Source organism: Mustelus asterias, chromosome 5 (genome assembly GCF_964213995.1).
Source record: "Mustelus asterias chromosome 5, sMusAst1.hap1.1, whole genome shotgun sequence".
Lineage (NCBI taxonomy): Eukaryota > Metazoa > Chordata > Chondrichthyes > Carcharhiniformes > Triakidae > Mustelus > Mustelus asterias.
In genome coordinates this window covers 114,268,054-114,289,705 of record NC_135805.1, presented here as the reverse complement: position 1 = coordinate 114,289,705, position 21,652 = coordinate 114,268,054, and the positions used below count along the sequence as shown (strand labels likewise).

General features: G+C 40.7%; 1 protein-coding gene across 2 annotated transcripts in view; it reads right to left on the bottom strand.

Moving 5' to 3' along the window:
* Positions 1 to 614: 614 nt before the first annotated feature.
* sh3yl1 (SH3 and SYLF domain containing 1) overlaps positions 615 to 21,652 on the bottom strand; it is a 143,812-nt gene continuing 122,774 nt past the window's right edge. For both annotated transcript variants that reach the window (XM_078213216.1, XM_078213215.1), the window contains one exon: positions 615 to 2,635. In XM_078213216.1, coding sequence (XP_078069342.1) covers positions 2,433 to 2,635 — 203 coding nt within the window. In that variant the 3' untranslated portion in view covers positions 615 to 2,432. The remainder of the gene's footprint in view (positions 2,636 to 21,652) is intronic.

Sequence of the window (21,652 nt, the reverse complement as noted above, 5' to 3'; positions counted from 1 at the left end):
GCAAACATTCAAAGAGCACATGGGTGAACTGCAAGGATTGTTCATTCCTGTCTGGCGCAAAAGTAAAACGGGAAAGGTAGTCAATCCGCGGCTTACAAGGGAAATTGGAGATAGTATTAGACCTAAGGTTGAGACATACAAAATGGCCTAAATAGACCTAAGGATTGGGATCAGTTTAGAATTCAGCAAAGGAGGACAAAGGGATTGATGAAGAAGGGGAAAATATAGTACAAGAGTAAGCTTGTGTGGAATGTAAAAACTGACTGTAAAAGTTTCTACAGGCATGTGAACAGAGACAGATTGATGAAGACACCCTTACAGTTAGAAATAGGGGAATTTATAATGAGGAACAAGGAAATGGCTGACCAACTAAATATATACTTTGGGTCTGTCTTCACAAAGAAGGACACAAATATCACAACTGAAATGGTTAGTGAGAGGGAGAAACTGAAGGAAATCAGTACTAGTAGGGAAATGGTTTGGGGGAAATTGATGGGATTGAAGGTTGATAAATCCCCAGGGTCTGATAATCTACATCCCAGAGAGGTCACACACACACACACTCTTACGGTTCTTGGATTATAATTAATTACTTCTCCAAACATGTGATTTTTATCATCTCACTTTATTGCATTTTAAGTGCCATTTGTCAACATATTTAATATTCAGATTTTTGCCTTAAGATCATTTTGCAATAATCCACCACCATAATTCTGTATTTTAAATTTAAAAAGTGCAGTAAGAATTTTCAAAGTAGACCTAGATAATTGTAGATAAATTGTCATTTTATGTTTATACCTTTTTTGGCAATTCTTTTACTTATTGCTCGAATGACCACTGTATTTTCTTGATTAAACATTACAGAATTAGAATGAATATTTATTATGTACAAATCTTCCATTCCAACTTGAACATAAATTTTTGTCACAAACGAGTGAGCTGTTAATGCCATTTGGTTCTATTTAGGTGTGCCGGACGATCCTCAAAAGTATCAATTTTAATTGTACAAAGTGTATAAACATGTTCTAGAAAATGTATATCAGAGAAATAAAAATGTCAATGCTAAGCAACCTAATCTTGGCATTTATGTAATATTGATGAACACCTTCAGCTTTTAAGGCACTATTTTATTTTAGTGAGGATTTTCTGGCCTCATCCTGGCAAGGTTTGTTGTGGGGTTGAGGTGGACCAGCCAAAAGCCCATTGATTTTCAGCAGCATGGAGGGAGGGGGAATCCAGCCATTTATGAATTTCTGTCATGCGTACTGCAAGGCATCTAAAATTGTGTATTCATGTTATGCTGTAAAGGCCACCTTACCTTTTAATTTGTTTGATCTTTATGCTTGTGAGATGGATCAGTCCTGACCTTAACACCAGGTGGTGGGACATCGGACAAAGGGAAAAGATTGTGGCCCATCGCAGTCAATGCTGAGGCCTATAGCTGACCTGCAGGAAAGTATAGCAGTTGGGCAGAGTACGCACACACACACTGGCCTCTCAGATGTGTGTGAATGGTTTTCTTTCTGCCTTACCAAGATACAGAAATCACATCTATTGTTGGATGATACCTGGAGACAATCCCTTGTGAGAGTCGGAAATGACCTCGTTCAGGTGGACTGCTGCCTCACAGCTCCAGGGACCCAGGTTCAGTTCTGGGCTTGGGTCATTGCCTGTGCGGAGTTTGTACGTTTTCCCCGTGTCTGCGTGGGTTTCCTCCGGATGCTCTGGTTTCCTCCAACAGTCTGAAAGGTGTGTAGGTTAGGTGCATTGGCTATGCTAAATTCTCCCTCAGTGTACCTGAACAGGTGCTGGAGTGTAGCGACTAGGGGATTTTTACAGTAACTTCATTGCAGTGTTAATGCAAGCCTTCTTGTGACTAATAAACAAACTTTCAATACTAGGATGGGATTGCTAATTCAATCAGATGACTCGATTTTAAGATATTACCTTATACGCTAAGAGACCAGGGTCAGAAAAGTGTAAAGCCACAGCTCTGAAGGATATTGTGGCTGCAGACAGGAAGTGTGACTCAGCCAGTCATGGGAAGTTATGTGGAAGAAACTGTTCAGTGATCCAACAACCCGGGAATGAGCTCCTGCATGGGGATCTTGCTAAGAAACTGGTATTGTAAGTATATACCATTGCTTAGTGGGTTAATAAAGGTATTTCACATAAGTGGAAATTGTATCCATAATTTGTTTTGTCATTGATATCAAAATATGAAGTGAGGACTTTAGAATGTAGTGCAACCCTTTAAGAATCTTGTAAGCTTGGCACTTCTGGTTTATGAAGATGAAATTATTAAAGCTGCAGGTATCTATTTTGTTGTGTATATTTAAAGATCAAATTTGTTCATCCAATATAGTAAATATTATAAACGCTATAATAAACCAAAGGGCACTATTTGGCAATGTTAAATGTGTGATTCACAATCAATAGTCTTGAGGAACAGATGTATAGTTGGCTGGAAAAATGCCAACATTGCCTCGGAGGTTTCCTTCCCACCAATCAAACTGAGAATTAGTTCGGGATGTCACTGTGATTTTATCACCCGCTTGGAAGCTCAGGTCACCTGGTGCTTGTCCCTCAAATGAATGTATCGCTGTCACTACTGGAGGCATTTCCCATGGACTTTCTGTAAGGCAGGAAACAAATGTAATTATGATTACATATGAACAGAATGGTGTTGCAAAATCCATAATCTCACCCAGTCCACTGCCACATGAAGTAGATCTACAGCTGTGGAGTAATGTGCCCGATCCTGCATAAATAAAATTCCCTGCTCCCAGCAATTTATCCACAGCAGTCTCACCACAGCTGGGGCAGTGAGGTTGGTGGAGAGGACGCAAGAAGGAATGGAGGATGAATGCGGATGCAGGAAGACACATCATTGTCCAGTCACTTAGCTGACAACTGAAGTATCAAAGCAAGTTGCCCTTTATTAGGGAGGCTGTTTTCACTTGGCAAAATCAACTTTTATCTTCAATCTCTTTAGACTGCGAAAGCAAGTTGTAACACTTGTGAACTTAATTCTGATACTGAGAAGTACTGTAAGTCTGCATCTTACAAAACATACTGATGGCACCAGAGATGGGACTCATAGGGGTCTTGTAGAAGATAAATTTAGTCTGGATGATAGTCGCATACAATAGAGGGATATGGTCCCCAGAATTCCACTTTTAAATATAAAATTTTTAAATTAATATAGTTGACTGGGGGACTTCACGCAGAACCAATATCTCACAGCATGATTTCACCCTCAGCGAAGATAGTCTTGACTGTGAAGGTAATTGCAAGTTCCAGGAAACCAACGGGATAGTACATTGTAGATCAGTTGCAGTACACCGATGACCGTGGAAGTGTCAGGTACTCGAGAAAATAATGGTCCATCAAGTAACTGAAACATGTAAAAGTCACTGCAGGAGGAAGCGATCAAAATAAAAATCATGGCTTGCGACTAATCAATTTTGTACTCTCTCAGGTTCTTATGTGAAGTGAACTAAAGAAGTTTATATCATTATTTATGTCTTTCAATTTGAAAGCACCAAATGATATTTCCATCTTAATCCTCTTTCCACTATCTGAAACAAATCAAAACCTATGAGCTTTTTACTGAATACAACCTTTTTGTAAGTTCTGAACAACTTCTTATTGTGTGAAATGCCAGCAAAAAAGATCCTGATTGGAAATCAACAGTTATAAATCTCAAAACGTACTTCAAAGAATTACTAATCAAGAAGGTGTCCTGTCTTGCAAACTGGAGCTGAGAGCTGTGTGCATTATTCGATTCATAATACAAATTGATAAAATATTGTCTAAAGGTGTAGTCTGTTCTGTCACTTTAAGGTCAGCTTTAATCTCTGGCTGGGTTCCACATTCTCACATTTCTGCTCATTAAAATGTGCAGGAAGCTCTCTTTATTCTTTTTTGCAATGTTGATTAGTTCACAATCAATAACTAGAGAGGCTGCCAAGCCAGGATACATTGAAAGATGGGTTTTAAAAATCAGTCTCTGCATGTCAATTAAAGCAGTGGAGACCGTTTTTCATTCATAACTATATCTGTATATTAGGAATTTAAAGAAGCAAAATTGGCAATCTGGACTAAAATCATTAATGTTAAACAGGCCTGAAGGGCGGCACGGTAGCACAGTGGTTAGCACTGCTGCTTCACAGCTCCAGGGACCTGGGTTCGATCCCGGCTCGGATCACTGTCTGTGTGGAGTTTGCACATTCTCCCTGTGTCTGCGTGGGTTTCCTCCGGGTGCTCCAGTTTCCTCCCACAGTCCAAAGATGTGCGGGCTAAGTTGATTGGCCATTCTAAATTGTCCCTTAATATCCTGGGATCCGTAGGTTAGAGGGGTTAGTGAGTGGATATGGCCTGGGTGGGATTGTGGTTGGTGCAGACTCAATGGGCCGAATGGCCTCTTTCTGCACTGTAGGGTTTCTATGACTGCTGATCTCCTGGTAACAGGCAAATAGTTTAAACCAGTTACATGGATGCTCAATAAAAGTTTATCTGTGTTACAAAATATTTATTGCACAGAAACAGGCCATTGGGTCTAAGAGGTCGATGCTGGCATTTATACTCCTCGTGAGATACCTCCCATCATTCTTTTTCTAACCCAATTAACATATCCCTCTATTCCTTTCTCCCTTATCTGTTTATTTAGCTTCACCTTGACTGCATCTTTACTAGTCACCTGAACTAATTCTTGTGAAAGCAAGTTCCATATTCTAATCACTCTGAGGAAATAAGTTTTTTTATTTAATTCCTCATTGCATTAATTAGTGTCTATCTTATATTCATGTCCTCTAGCTCGGTCAAAGAAGACAGAGGGTAGCAGTGGAAGGGTGTGTTTCTGAATGGAGGGCTGTGACAAGTGGTGTTCCTCAGGGATCAGTGCTGGGACCTTTGCTGTTTGTAATATATATATAAATGATTTGGAAGAAAATGTAACTGGATTGATTAGTAAGTTTGCGGATGACACAAAGGTTGGTGGATTTGTGGATAGCGGTGAGGACCATCAGAGGATATAGATCAGTTGGAGACTTGGGCAGAGAGATGGCAGATGGAGTTTAATCCGGACAAATGTAATGTAATGCATTTTGGAAGGTCTAACACAGATAGGAAATATACAGTAAATGGCAGAACCCTTAAGAATATTGATAGGCAAAGGGATCTGGGTGTACAGGTACACAGGTTACAAAGTGGCAATGCAGGTGAAGAAGGTAATCAGAAGGCATACAGCATGCTTGCCTTCATTGGGGTACTGAGTTTAAAAATTGGCAATTCATATTGCAGCTTTATAGAATCTTAGTTAGGCCGCACTTGGAATATATTGTTCAATTCTGGTCGCCACACTACCAGAAGGATGTGGAGGCTTTGGAGAGGGTACAGAAAAGATTTACCAGGATGTTGCCTGGTATGGAGGACATTAGCTATGAGGAGGTTGGAGAAACTTGGTTTGTTCTCACTGGAGCGACGGAGGTTGAGGGGTGACCTGATAGAAGTCTACAAGATTATGAGAGGCATGGACAAAGTGGATAGTCAGAAGCTTTTTCCCAGGGTGGAAGAGTCAATTACTAGGGGGCATAGGTTTAAGGTGCGAGAGGCAAGGTTTAAAGGAGATGTACGAGGCAGATGTTTTGCACAGAGAGTAGTGGGTGCCTGGAACTCGTTGCCAGGGGAGGTAGTGGAAGCGGATACGGTAGTGACTTTTAAGGGGCGTCTTGACAAGTACATGAATAGGATGGGAAGAGAGGGATATGGTCCCCAGAAGAGTAGGGGGTTTTAGTTTAAGTCGGGCAGCATGGTCGGTGCAGGCTTGGAGGGCCGAAGGACGTGTTCCTGTGCTGTAATTTTCTTTGTTCTTTGTTGATATGCGCCTTTTTTATTTCTTCTCTGAAATGTTGTTTTGAAAATAAAGAAACATTGGGGCACACTTTGCAGTTGCTGGGTCAATATCCTGGAATTCCCTCCCTAATAGCATTGTGGGTCAAGCTACAGCACATGGACTGCAGCGTTTCAAGAAGGCAGTTCATCACCACCTTCTCAAGGGCAACTAGGGATGAGCAACAAATGCTGGCCAGCCAGCGACGCCCGTGTCCCATGAAAGAATTTTTAAAAAAGTTTTGGTCGTCTCCCACATATCCAAATTCTCTCATCCTTGAGACTATTCTACTAAATCTCCAGTGGACCCTTTCCTAAGCCTTGACGTCCTTCTAAAGTGTAATATCCAGAATTGGACACAACTGAGGTCCAATCAATGATTTCACAAACTGTGCTGTAACTTCCTCGTTTTTATATTCTATTCCTCTAGAGTTTAGATATAAAGACTCAAACATTCCATGATTTCTATTTTAAATTACCTTATGAACATGCCTCGCCACCTTTGAAAATTTGCATGTGTGAACTCTCAGTTCTCTCTTTTCTGGCAGCCTTTTAAAAAATTATACTAATTCATATTCTATTTAATTCCAATTGCCTCTTGTCAATTGTTCTTCCAAAATGCATCACTTCACACTTAGTGCCAAATTAAATTTTATCTACTCTGAGCCTGCTCTTTTCACCTGTCTATACGTATTCTTGAAGACTGCTTCTGTCCTCCCCGCTGTATAATATATTTCCCAGTTTTATGCCACCTGTAATTCTATTTCAGATTTCCAGCATTGGTAGTATTTTATTTTTGTAATAAGAGTTCACTATGGTTCTTTGCTGTCTATCTCACAGCCGATTTCTGATCCACACATCTACTTCCCCTTTAATCCCATGTCCTTCAATTGGCAAGATTTTCCACACAAATCAATTGCATATTTTCTGGAAGAAACCAAAATGTATTCCATTGCAAGCAATTTTTTATTTAATTTTTTAGTTTGTCAGCTCAGGGGGCGAAGTGGTAGGGGAGCCGCATTCTATAATTTTTTTTTCTGAGCATGCGCAGTTGGAGGCGCCGATCGGAGCTGCAGGGTTTTGGGTGCGTTAGACCCTGCCCACAGGCTTGTGCAATGCGATTCGGACTCGCCGATACTTTTGCAGGCAGAGTGCGGATGGGGGTGCCGGAGAATGGGTCTAAAAGTCGAATCTGAAACACTCAAGTCTCCCCAGCACTTAGAATCAAAATGGTAAAATAGGGCCTAATGTCTCTGGCCCAAGGTCGACAATTTAAACTGTGGGGTCTTGTTCCACCAGGTATTAAATTGGCATTAGAGATTTTTAAAATTAATAAAATTGTTTTCTTTGTTTTTCCTCCATCTCAATCCAATTTTCTATTTTTTATCATGTACTTGATTTTAATTCACCATCTTTTTCAATAATTCTGTTGTTTCTTTTTCAATCCTTAAATGTCTAAGGGGATAGACAATCAGTCCTCTAAGTCACCAAGGGTCTAGATATCTCATTGGCATTATCAGTTCCCACTTGCATCAATTTATTGGGGGGGGGGGACATACCACAAAGTCCCCATTTCCAGTAAATTGGGGTCACTTATTATTGAACTTCACCCAACTCTTGTTTAAACTAATATATTATTCAACCTCTATCAAGCAGACTTTAATACAATGTAAATGGAAAACAGATGCATGTCGCTCAATTTGAATGTTTTAAGAAAAGGTTAGCGTGGAAAAGCTGATAAATTAAATGATTCATATATTGATGCATCTTCATTTCTACTTTAAAAGGGGAAGATTCAACCACCGTAATTATACACTACTAGAAAAAATAATTCTGTGTTCCAAATTGTTTAAAACATCTCAAGCAATCAGTTATAGTGAAATTGTGACATTTAAAGTCATTCAATGTGCAATAATATTACAATGGTTAAACGTGTGCAGGAGATGAAAGAAATGCTGGCTGCCATACTTTATTTCAATAATGCCGATTGATAGAATTATGAATTGGTTTCATTTAAAAGTATTATCACATTGACTATTGCATCAAGTTAATTGACAGCAGGAATTGTCCCCCAACAGTTTGACCCTCCATTATGCAGTTCAGTTGTGCCATCACTGGTAGTTCTCCCACATCAAACCAAAAAAGGCTGCCAGTCTCCATATGAATGATGCCCCTTTAAACATATTCATCCCTTCCCTTTATTTTGTTCCACAATTTACAGAAGAGTTTGATGTTTTCAGGCTTCTTCTAATACTGTCAAGTAGCAAGAGCAAGCACAGAAGTAGCCCCAAGTGACTTGCCCTTTGACTTTCTTTAAACTTGCTCTAATGCAGTGTCTCCACTCTGCTCAGTACCTCTGCTGGTGGTACACATCTTATTGGGAGATAAAAGCCGGAATTTACCAATGTCGAACAGAGAATTTGGAACCCAACTAAAACTCCATTCACTGCAGCGAGACTGGAGAATCCCAGTGGCGGATGAGGCTGGAGAATCCCAGCCAAAATATACTGATCAATGAAATATTAGGAAATAGCAAAGTAATGGTGACTACAAGATGGATTCATCATGATAATTGCAGCAGTGATTCCATAGGTCTGGGAACTTTCATTAGCAGTTAACATTTCTACAGTCTCGTATTATTAAGTCTCAGTTCATGTAAGATAACATGATAGCATAACATCCAAATCATAGCACTTTAGAGCAAAATGACATTTTTATATGAAAGATAGGAACTGATGCACTGTGTCACTATTGATAACTCAGGAAGATATGTTAGAGCTGCTGACTTCCCAGGGTTTGAGGACCGACCAGATACAAAAAGGTAAGAGCCCACACCTGAAAGATTAGCCTGCAGAAAGGGGGACATCTGTCCTCAAACTACTTCGAGAAGGTGGAAAGCTGGAACAAATATTTCATTCCATAATGGAATATCACAGAAACCGACTCCGAAACAAATAACGAAAATAACCTAATTAAGCTAGCCAAGCGTTTGTGTAACAAAACTAACATGACTGAAGTTTAAGGGAAATTGAAAGTACTAATGAACTTAAGGGTCATTGTGGGAAATACAAGATCTGTTAACATAAAGAAAGTAAGAGTTTTAACAACACCAGGTTAAAGTCCAACAGGTTTATTTGGTGGCAAATACCATTAGCTTTCGGAGCGCTGCTCCTTCGTCAGATGGAGTGGAAATCTGCTCTCAAACAGGGCACAGAGACACAAAATCAAGTTACAGAATACTGAGTAGAATGCGAATCCCTACAGCCAACCAGATCTTAAAGATACAGACAAATGTGAGTGGAGGGAGCACTAAGCACAGGTTAAAGAGATGTGTATTGTCTCCAGACAAGATTGTCCTGTCTGGAGACAATACACATCTCTTTAACCTGTGCTTAGTGCTCCCTCCACTCACATTTGTCTGTATCTTTAAGATCTGGTTGGCTGTAGGGATTCGCATTCTACTCAGTATTCTGTAACTTGATTTTGTGTCTCTGTGCCCTGTTTGAGAGCAGATTTCCACTCCATCTGACGAAGGAGCAGCACTCAGAAAGCTAATGCTATTTGCTACCAAATAAACCTGTTGGACTTTAACCTGGTGTTGTTAAAACTCTTACTGTGTTCACCCCAGTCCAACGCTGGCATCTCCATATCATAACATAAGGAAATACAGTGGAACCTCGATTTTACGCGCCCCGATTTAGCGCGAAATCGGACATGACGCGATGACGCAATGGACTCATTTTTTTGCTATTTCCGGTTTAGTGATTTAGCGCGACCCCGATAACATTCGCGATAACATTTTATGGACCCCAACCATCGCGTTAAAACGGGGCTGCACTGTACAGATTAGAATTGGGGTGGACTCTTTCCAATTTACAAGATACTCAGGCTTCAGGACCACATGCAGGTTTCAAAGCTAATGGCATAAATCCCGCCTGCCTACACAATCTTCCCAGAGGTGACCAATTTATAGAATGCCTGGGTCCAATTAGGAATGATGGGCAGGGTATGTGGGAGGGCCAATTGGAATGCTAAATGTTGTGGGTTGTCGGCAGCTCCATCAGGACAAGTGGGAAATGTAGGTGGAGGACCATGAGGCTGTTTCAACAAGAAGGCATCGTCCAAAGACTTTAGAGAAAACGGTTAAAATAAGCATGGCCACCCTTATAAAAGGGAGCCCATGGTAGAATTGCTTGCAGCTGAACTGTAATCCTCTGCCACCCATCACTCTGAGGTGGGGGCAGAAGCTAAAAGGAGCCTTGCTGGTTCCCCTAGCTTGTTGCCATGAGGCTGCTTCCAATCATTGACCGCATTGCAAACTCAGGAAGTTCTAGTGACATCACTGTTCTGCCCTCAAGTCAGTATTTGTCAATAATTGGCTGTGCCAGTCTAAATCAATCAAGTAAAATCATTCCGAGGCAGGAGTGCATCGACTAGACGATTTAAAGTTCAACTTTCAAGAAGTTCACACGCTCTTCCCTGCACGTGACTAATAAGATTCCCGAGTTCCCAATCCTGGTTTTGTGTTGGAACAAGTATTGTGATATCTGCTGAGTCTGCCTGCAACCGCCACTCAGTGAGAAACTGTACAAGAGGAAGTGTTTCAGGAAAGGTATGTAATGCAATGAAACCTATTGGCTCCCATCCTGCAATGCCTTGATTTTAAAATTCTCATTCTGGTTTTAAATCCCTCCATGGTTTCATCTCTCACTCCTCTGCTCTACAATGCTTGAAGCTCTCTGCACTCCTCCAAATCTGGAGTCTTGTGCATTCTAGGTTTTAACCACTCCATCGTTGGTGGCTGTGTATTCAGCTGCCTAAGGCCCAAGCTCTGGAATTGTCACGCACAACACCTCCCCACCTCCTTTATGATGATCCTGTCAATCTATCTGTTTGGTCAAGCATTTAGTTACCAATCCTGATATCCTCTTATGTGGCTGAGTGTTAAATTTTGTATGGTAATGCAAACATCTGGTGATGTTTTAACATGTTTAAAGGCACTGTATAAATGCAAGTTGTTGTTGGTTGAAAAAAGCAACTCTCCTGCTCTTTGCAGAGGTGTGACTCTCTGTACAGCTGATTCCTGTTCCTTCTCTGCCACTGCCCTCTGTACCAGCTCACTCATGCTGCATGTCTCACCCAGTGCACTCGATTAACATTGCCATTGAAATCTATCAGGATGAACATGTACAGATATTGAAACATCATTCAGCCAACGCCAAACTCACATTTGCTAATATGCATTCTGTGATAAGGTTCACTCTTCTATATTATAATATGAAATGAACGATGTATTGTGCTCAAACGTTTGGCACTTTAAGGGTTAAAATGTACTTGTGCTGCCTTCTTGCAACAAATTGAACTATTTTCAGGACAGGTATAAGGTCACATTATAATTATTAACTAAGCAGAGGCTAAGGGGAACCAAAATGAAATAATTTGTCCAGCAGTTCTGTCTGCAGACTGGAGAGTGCTACTGTAGTCCTTAGATGCATCAACTTATTACTTTTGTTTGCATCAAAACAACGTATGTTTCTACTTGCAGATGTACTATTTTCAGTTTTTTCCTGAGATGCTGCTTACTGTTAGAAGTTTAAAAAAATGCATTGTTATGCAAACAGCAGTATATGGTGCTGTGGCACATTGCCACAGCGGTTAGCACTGCTGCCTACAGCGTCAGGGACCCGGGTTCAATTCCCAGCTTGCGTCATTGTCTGTGTGGAGTCTGCATGTTCTCCCTGAGTCTGCATGGGTTTCCTCCGAGTGCTCCGGTTACCTCCCACAGTCCAAACAACATGCTAGTTAGGTGCATTGGCCATGCTAAATTCTCTGTGTCCCTGAATCGACGCCGGAGTGTGGCGACGAGGGGATTTTCACAGTAACTTCATTGCAGTGTTTATGTCAGCCTACTTGTGACACTAATAAACAAACTTTAAAAAGGACAAAGCCCAGCAAACATCCATTTTCAACAATTATGTTATCATGCGAGATGGAAGTGACATTGAGATAATTTGCCTTGAGTGCACTAAATTCAAGTAGGGTATACAAACCCTATTTATTAATATCAAACCTTTCAGGACGTATTAACATTTCAACATCAAATCAAAAATACAGCTAAGGTATAATTGCTCCTGACTCTTACATTTGAAGAAACTTTAATTGGTTTCTCTAATTCAACTTTATGCAGTCTAATATTCAAATTGAATGGGAAATAATTTTGCTAGGTTCAAACATACGAAGTAGCAAAGGTAACTCTCAAACGGGAAATGGATAAATACTTGAAGTGAGAGGTTATTGGGAAGGAGTAGGAGACTGGTACCAAATGGAAATGCTTTCAAAGAGCCGGCAGAGGGATGATGTGAGGAATGGTCTTCTTTTGTGCTTTAAGACTATGATTCTAATATATTTTGAACTTCAAAGGAAAGGTTATTGCCAAACAAATCCTATAAGAAAATGAGGAAGGCATGAGTGAATAAAAGTTCATAGAGTTTATCCTACTGCTTGTGACTATGTTGCAGATTTATGAAGATCAATTTCATCTATTTCTCATCTTGATATCAAAACTTACCCCTTTTTTCCCCTCCCTGAGCTGTTATATATCCATTTGTTTTTGATTCCTTCAACCGAATTACATTCACTCTCCATTCAAAAATGAAAAGATCCAATGTTTAGGTGGAGCCTCCGATGGACAGAAAATGAGAATTGTGGCATCTGCATACATTGTACCATTAGTGTGCCGATCCACCTTTGTTTCCAGGGGTGACTGAGCTCCCAGCAACTGTGTTTTAAGGCTGTAGCAGTTGAAAGGGATACATTCAATGGGAAATTATGGGTGAAAATTTGAGAAACATTCAGTAGGCCAGTTAGCCTCTGTGAGGGGGGCAGGTAAGCTGCCCTTGTGTATCAATTTTTCTCAAGATATTACAGATGGACTGGAATGAGGAATAGATAGGGAGAAAAAAGCAACACAAACAGATAAAGAAATCAAATAACCTGCAAGGTATTTAACTGGAGAGCAGAAAATGGTTAAAAGCAGCATTGTTACCATGAGAGGAATCAAAGAAAAAATAGCTTAAAGATATTTAGAATGCGTGAGGCACAGATTACACACACACAGCTACCCCCTCCCTCGCACAGTCTTCTTGTACTTCGAATAGTTCTCACTATGAAACAGGGTTATGCTCATGGCAACAATCTTCTTCTTCCAAAGGCTCCTTCCTCTAACAACATGCCTCTCCCTCTAACAACCGTTGTACTTGGGTGCTACATGGTTATAATTATGATTACTGTATGCTCTTCCTGCATGCTCTTACTGACAACTTTCAATTGCTGCCCAAATCTACACCTTCTGAAAGCTGATGCTCAACAGGAGAGAGAAATCGTAAAAGACGAGGCCCTGCCATCTATTTTTGTGCTTCTACGGAGGAGTCAGCCATGATGATCCTCAGCAGATCGGCCACTGAGAAGAGAAGGGATTGAATAATAGGAAGCACACTCCCAGCTGAAGGTCTGCAGTACACTTTCACTGCTCTTATTCCCTGTGCTATTTGCTTACTCACTTGCTGACTCTTTAACATAAACCACAGTACAAATCCCCATTGATCTTTCTTGTAAATAATGTCCTAAAGTTCTACTGAATACACAATTGTAACATCCTTTTCTTCAGGGATGTCACATGAAACTAAATCTGATTCTGGGACTGCTGATACATACCAAGCCAGACAGAACCTCACATTTATCAGCAGCCCCCACCTCCATCTAACTGTTCCAAGCATTATTCACACTGACAGCTAGGTTAGGAGAGTACACTGGGTGATATATGGAGTGAGGTGGATCAGGTGGAGGAGGAGGAACTGGAACCAGTTGGCTGGAGTTTTAACTAATAATTTTTATCCTGGCTGATGACAGCAGGAATCCAGACCACAAGGGAATCATTTTATTTTTGAAAAGAATGCTTTTTGAGCATCAAACATTGCTGCAGTCATTAGAGAGGCTGTTGAGCCCTGTCACTATAGAAAAATACCAAAGCAATAACAGAAAATGCTAGAAATACTTAAGCCGGTCAGACAGCTGTGTGGAGACCCTGACCTGAAACGTTGGGTTGGATTTTCACAGAGTTGGGTCAACTTCAGAGATTTTTTAAAATGCCAAGTGGGATTTAAATGGTGGGTGGTATCCAGATGTGGGAAGTCCCTCCCCCATTTCTGACAGATTCCATTTCTGCAGGTGGAGCATGAATCACACAGGCAGGAAACCTGAACTCTGCAGGGCTACTTGAAAGCTATCAAGTTCAAATAGACCCTATTTACACTAGTCCAAGGGACTTAGCTACCTCCCCCCACTCCCCCATGGTTAAGTTCACAATTTGATTGGCAGTTTAAAGAAGCTATTACAGAATTAGCTGTCTTTGACAGTGGTTACTGAATAGAAGTTTGTTTGGAAATTGAACAGAGTCTACACTGAACACGTCAAGCTGATGGAAGTGGAAGATGGTGGAGAGAAGGAATAGGAAACTATATCCACCCAAGTTGTCCAGGGAGCAATTCTGTTACTTGAAATTTATGAAGAGTGTTTGAGATATCTACACTTCACAGAGGAGGTGGTCAGCAAAGTCTCACACTAGCTGCAGCTACAACTCTAACCTAGGCAGGGGAAAGACCAAGTTTCCATTGGCTGAGAAGGTAACCATTGCTATGATCCTTTAAGTATCTGGCTCCTTCAAGGCTGTTGCTGCTGGAGTTATCGGGAACATCTCACGGGCTGCAGTAGATTGTCACATAAGGGAGGTCACTCTTGCTAGAGAGTAGCAGGCAGATTTGCAAGCATTGAAAGCTTCCCTATGATGGAGGGCACTATTTGTTGTGTGCACAGTTTTTCATGTCTACCACGTACCTGAACCAAAAGGAATTCCGCTTCTCTAATATGCAGCCAGTGTGTGATCATAGACCATGCATTGTGCAGATCACTGCCTGGTATCCTGTTCACTATCATGGTGCATTTATTCTGTGGTAGTCCACTGTGCCAGCTATATCTCAAACACCATAGCAAACCAAAGGATGACTACTAGGCGACAACGCCTATCCACTGATGACACGGCTCATGACTCTGCTTCGCAACCCACTCATGGGCAGCATGCACACACTAAGAGCCCAGCTGCCATATAAAATCTGAGAGAGCTGACCATTCATTTCCTGAAACACTGCCCACACTCCGATGGAGGAGCGCTGCATAACTTGGCTGAAGCAGTCTCAAGCTTTGTTTTGAATGATACATGTTGCTCAATCTTGCGATCATGAAGGAACAGCCCTTTCCACCACTGCCCTATAAGTGCGAAGCTGAGGATCAGAAGAACAAAGATAAGAAAGAGGAGGCAGTAGAAGAGGAGGGAGGGATGCCACAGCTGCATGTAAACAACTAATTTAAAGGCAATTCCAGTGCATCGACAGAACCATACTCCTTACCCTCCCTCTGACACTGACCATCCCCTTGCCTTCACAGCAAAAATAATAGCCAACACAAAAAGTCTAATCAATATTATTAAATTAAAGCATTCACATTGCATACAGGGATAAGCTAATCAGCCTCATGCATTGCCTTAGTGCTTGTCTTCCATGTGCCTTTGTCGGTCCTAAGGTTGCCATGAGGTGATATCACAGTGGCTTCAGCATAACTGATGGAAAGTTGCAGATTTTCAGTGGAGGAGACTATTGATGCTCTTGGAGTACACTCTGGAACAGTTCTGGGACCAGTTTCGGACTGCACTATCTTGGCATGGTCTCACCACACTGGCAAAGGCACTAGTGGTGTGGCAGCAGTGGGAGGGCAAATGTTGTAATTGAGAGAGGACATGATGCTCTTGCCAATAAGGCCAGCATGCAGTCAGTAATGCCTATTCCTACCAATGCCTTTGATTATGCGCCATCATGTCCTGCAAGAGAGAGGGAAGTGTGTCAGTGAGTGTGGTGCAATATATTTGGATGATGTGACTGTCAAGCTTGAATAGTTGACAGTTTGTGCAAGCTGAGGATTGTGGGTGTGAGGCTTACAACGGGTTAAGTGTGAGGGAGTTTTAGATTCAGTTGGTATGGATATACCATAATGTGAAGGCAGAAAAGTCTAAGGTTCTCTCCAATTGAAGGTGATGCCCAACTGCTGAAGAAATGAGCTGAAGGAACTCGTGTGCATTGCTCCAGGGCAATAGCGAATTTGGAGCTAGTTTTCTGGATGTCGAGGGAAATACCAATTGTAGAAGGACTTCGAGTGAAAGTTCGGAAGTCCACTGGAAAAGAAAGCTCTTTGCAACTGAAACAGCTCTCCCCTTGGTGTGGAAATAGTGGTACCTCTTCACTGGGGGGTTGGGTCAGTAAGGATATTGCTGGGATAAAAGGGATAGCGCGAGTTCGAATCATTTTCTTCTTGGTGTCATTGTTGAAATGTTTCCAACATTTTTTTGTTTGTCTAACATAATATAGTTAATGCTGCTTGCTTAATAAATATTTTATCTTTTGTTAAAAAGTCAACAGCAGACTCCTGTGAATCTGTTCAGTAAATACTCTCCATGGTTTAATAAAAAATGATGATCTATAAAGCCACGTTCCATTCGGGGTTCCGATTCATCCAATAATATCAGCTGGGATCATTAACCGTCAGATGACTGAAAATACTCTCGCACAACAAGTCATGTTCTGTCATCTCTCAAATGTTTAAAGTGTATTTATTCACAAGTAGGCTTACATTAATATTGCATTGAAGTTACTGTGAAAATCCCCGAATGGTTTTACCAAATGGTAGATATTCCAGGGGAGGACAAATCATAAAAAATGCATTAAAGACACGCTGAAGCTCTCCTTGAAGCACAAAGCTTGCTACCAATCATTCATAATGGCTGCATCATGCTTTGAGTCCAAATGCCTTGATGATGAGGCAGAGTGGCAACAGAGAAGGAAAGAAAAGGAAGCAAATCCTTGTGACCCCGAGTGGAATTTATCCTCGAATGAAGGGACAACGACCGACTATGCTAAAAACACCAGTAAAACTCCCATGTCATTGCTCATAGGAGCATGGGACAATGATTGGGGATAGTGGCACAATTGTGTACGAAATGAAGCTATGTAAGGGGAGTGCAGCAGTCACAAGGGAAGACAGCACAGCACCATCCAGAACAATTGAGAAAAAATGAGATCTAGGGTAGTGGTTCTTCAAAATTTGTGCATCTGAGGTCCCCCCTTCTGTGTCACAATTCCACAGATTCCCAGTATACAAGTATATTTTTCTGTCCAAAAAATAGTTTCACAATTAAACAAAGAGCTGCACAGATACCATGGCCACCTGGCCTCCTTCTGTCTGTTATTAATGTATGAAAGTTGATCCATTATTTTGTCATTTACAAATGGTAACATCCTTCAAATTGCTCATCTGGAGGAAAGACTATTTCAACGTTCCATGTAATAATATCAATCTATTTATAAAGAGCAGGTATAAGACTTTGAAATAAATGCACAGAAATCTCATTCCAATTCACCAGATATTGCAATAACATTGAAATGTGGGACACAGACCAGGATATTTACATTATTTAATGATAGATCTGGAATATTCTCCACGCCTGGTACCAAAATCTCCAGAAGTTGTCAATTCTTTGAATCCTGCATCTACCCACAGAAAGGTGATCAATTCAAGGAATTGCATCATCAACAGTGATGCCCTCAGTGATCACCAAATATAGTGCATTGTATATATATGAAGTCAAGGTGAAAGAAATTTTAAGATCAATCTGAAGATTTGACAGATCTCGTGAAACTTTCTTACAGATCCCTAGAGATCCACAGCCCCCTGATTGGGAATGTTGACTACAGCAGGCAAAGGGCAAAACACAAGGTTTGAGTTGAATCAGTGGTGCAGCCTGGTCCATCCTGTTAACTGGGAATATTAATCTGGAGAAGCCTTACTGAGGTGAGGCCGGGAGCATAGGCATTCCGAGGATTATGCCTAGAAACAGTGGGATTACAGAAGACATTCGTGCGTGCTTTACATCTTTATGCTATAGCTCATAGAAGAGGAGCAACTGACAGCAGGGGTTCAAACAGTTTTTAATAATTATATTGTTATACTTTCTAAATCCAGTACTTAATTTGTGACAAAAAGTAAAAAATGAAAAGCCTGTTCAAAATGTTTTGCAAATAAATGTTAGATCATTCAGACCGTTCCCCTCCAAATATAGGATATGTTTCTCATTATATTAATAATCTGACACCACAACAGCGCTTTAAAATACAACAAATTCTAGTCTTCCAGGCTAATAAATAGTTTCAGACCTCCACAAAATCCATGGTGCAGAAATGCAGTGCTTCCTTTATTTGAGGATGTAGGAGAGCCTTGAATAAGACATGATGCTGCTGCATGAAGTTACTGAAATTGACTCCACATAACTTTACTTTTCCTTTGCCACTTTTGAGAAGTCTGAAGATATACAAATCTTACATAAAAGCAGAGGACAGTGGTTTTTGGAGGTCAATCATCTCATCCTCAGGACATTGCTGCTGAAGTTCTATACCCAAACATTTTAGCTGCTTTAACAATGATATTCCATGCAAAACAATGTCAGAAGTGGGATGTTCGCTGATAATTGTATTGTGTTCAACTCCATTCACAATAACTCAGAAAATGAACAGTTTGTACCTGCCTGCAGCAAGACCTAGAGAACATTCAGCCTTAGACAAATAACACTTGCACTACATAGGTTCCAAGTCATGAACCTCTCAATAAGAGAGAATCTAATCATTTATACTTGGCATTCAGTAACGTCATTATCTTTAAATCCCGCCCCACTATCAACATCTTGAAGTCACCAATGAACCGGAACGTAGTTGCATTGGTCACATAAATACTGCGGTTACAGGGCAGATCAGAGACAGACTTCAGGATTGAAAAACCCATCTCTAGACTCCCTACCACCTACAAGGCACAAATCAGGAGTGTGTTTGAATACTTTCCACGTGTTTGGATGTGTGCAGCTCCAACAACATTCAAGAAGCTCAGCACCATCCAGAAAAAAATAACAATCCATTGATTGGCCTTCACTGCAAGAGGATTTGAGTACAGGAACAAGGATGTCTTACCGCAGCTGTAGAGCGCATTGGTGAGACCACACCTGAAGTAGTGTGTGCAGTTTTGGTCTCCTTACCCAAGAAAAGATATACTTGCCATCACGGGAGTGCAGCAAACGTTCACCAGACTGATTCCTGGGATGGCAGGATTGTCGTTTTGAGCAGTGATTGGCCTGTATTTACTGGAGTTTCTAAGAATGAGTGGGGATCTCATTGAAATATATAAAATTCTGATAGGGCTGGACAGACTGGATGCAGGGATAATGGTTGGTGGGGTCTAGAACAAGGGCTCACTCAGGATATGAGGTAGGGGATTTAGGATTTAGATGAGGAGAAATTTCTTCACTCAGAGTGGTGAATTTTCTACCACTTAAGGCTGTGAATCGAAGTCACAATGTATTTAAGAAAGAAATACATTTCTAGGCATTAAAGGTGTTGAAGCATATGGGGAGAGAGTGGGAGCATAGGTATTGAGATAAAGAATCAGCCATGATCATATTGAATGGTGGAGCAGACTCAATGGGCTGAACAGCCAACTCCAACTTTATATGCTTCTGTGAATGTAAGCATTCATTCCCCCCATCACTAGCACACTAGTGTAGTTGCACAGTATGTGATCTATAAGAAGCACTGCAGCAACACACCATTCTTCAATAGCACCTCCCAAATCCAAGACCCTAATATCTGGAAGAACAAGGGAAGCAGCCACATGAGGGCACCACCTTCAAGTTTCCCTCCAGATTACACACCATTCTGACTTGGAAACATAATCACCTTTCCTTCACTGTCACTCAAAATTTCGCAACTCCCTATCCAACAGCATTTTGGGAATACCTTCACTATATCGATTATAGCAAGAGTGGTTTAAGGTGACAATTCACCGCCTTCTTGAGGGCATTTAGGGATGGGCAATAAATTATGACTTCCAAGTGGTGTTTCACATCAGTGAATAAACAAGTTAGAAAAGAAAAACATCAGCTAATGTGACCACGGACTCCTTACTGACCAGCAGAGAATATCCAATTAATGTATCCCCGAGGTTGACATGCTAATGGTGAATATATCGTAAGACTTATTAACACTAAGCAAATAACATCACCAGCAAAACCTTGCGAATACTCCTTTGGTTAGTCTGTACATTACATTGGCGCTGAAGCGGCTTACACCATTGTAATGTTACCTATATTGGCAGATTGTAATCACAATGGAATAACTACACCAGTGCAAACACTTTTTTTTTTACAATATTGGTAATACAATTGTTCGATGAAAATTTGAAAAAAAAATGTATTGCTACACAGAAGGCATTTGTTATTGCTTTGCTAAAAAAACAACAAAAATTCAATTCCAAGTTTCCCAAGGAATCCCACTAGGTGGTAGCACAGCCACTACAGACTTCACAACTATATCGTGAAAAGAAATGCTCAAACTTCCATTCTCTGAGGAGATGACAGGTAATAATTTTGTCAAATTTGAACCTGCTGTGAAGTTGATATATTCTGAGACTGCAGCAGCATGCAGTTTGCCTGTGAGAATTGAGCTCAATGCTGATTAAATTCACTTTAGCACACACCCCCACAGAATAAGATCAAAATGAATTGGCACATCTGTCTCGTAATGTCCACCCACAAATTCAGGAGATGGCTGCAGCAATTAATATTTGCTCTGCTGGGGGAATGTAAAGTAGTGTGGTTCCAGGTGGGACTTCAGTCAAAACTTAAACTCTGTTTATAAACTCTTAAAACATTTGCCCTGTAGCCATAGCCATCACTTGCTGCACTTAACTTTGAACAGAATGTGGAACAGTTGTGAAACATCTTAATGCAAATACTTCAAATAATATCAGTAATACAGCAGAGTAGATTACAAGTTTTACACTCAATAACAGTCCAAAGATAGGTCGTATTGTAAACAGTGCAGATGCAAGCGAAATCAGAGATATTAATAGATTAAGTAAGTGAATGGTGAGGGCTCAAGTACACAGATCATTAAAATGTCATAAAAATGTGCAGAAAATAATCAAAAAGGCTAATGGAATGTTGGCCTTTATATCAGAGGATGCAAGATATGCTACATAGATGGTTTATCTAGAGTGCAGTGTTTATTCACTAGATTGATAATTGGATTGCAAGACTTAAATTTTACAAGACAAGATTACACAGACTAGGGTTGAAATCCCTGGAATTTAGAAGGTTAAGGGGTGATTTGATGCAAGTTTTCAAGATATTAAAGGGAAGAGATAGGATGGATTGGGAGAAATTATTTCCTTTAGTTGGAGATTCTAGGGCCAGAAGGAATAGTCAAAAAAAGACAAAACCTTTGGGAGGGAAATTAGAAAACGCTACTTCACACAAAGGATGGTTGAAGTTTGGAACGCCCTTCTGCAAATGGAAATTGATATTAAAACTGAGATTGATAGATTTTTATTAGCCCAGGGTGTCAGTGGATATGGGGCAAAGGTGGGTATATAGGGTTTGGTTACAGGTCAGCTATCCTCTCATTGAATTCAGGAATAGGTTTGGGGGTGGGTGCAAAATGACCTATTTTTGTTTCTAAGTCCACTTCAGAACACTGTTGTTTGGATTTGGAACATTATTTTTTTTTCCTGTGTGGTTTTAAAATATACATAACAAATTTTTAGTGTGCATCAAAGT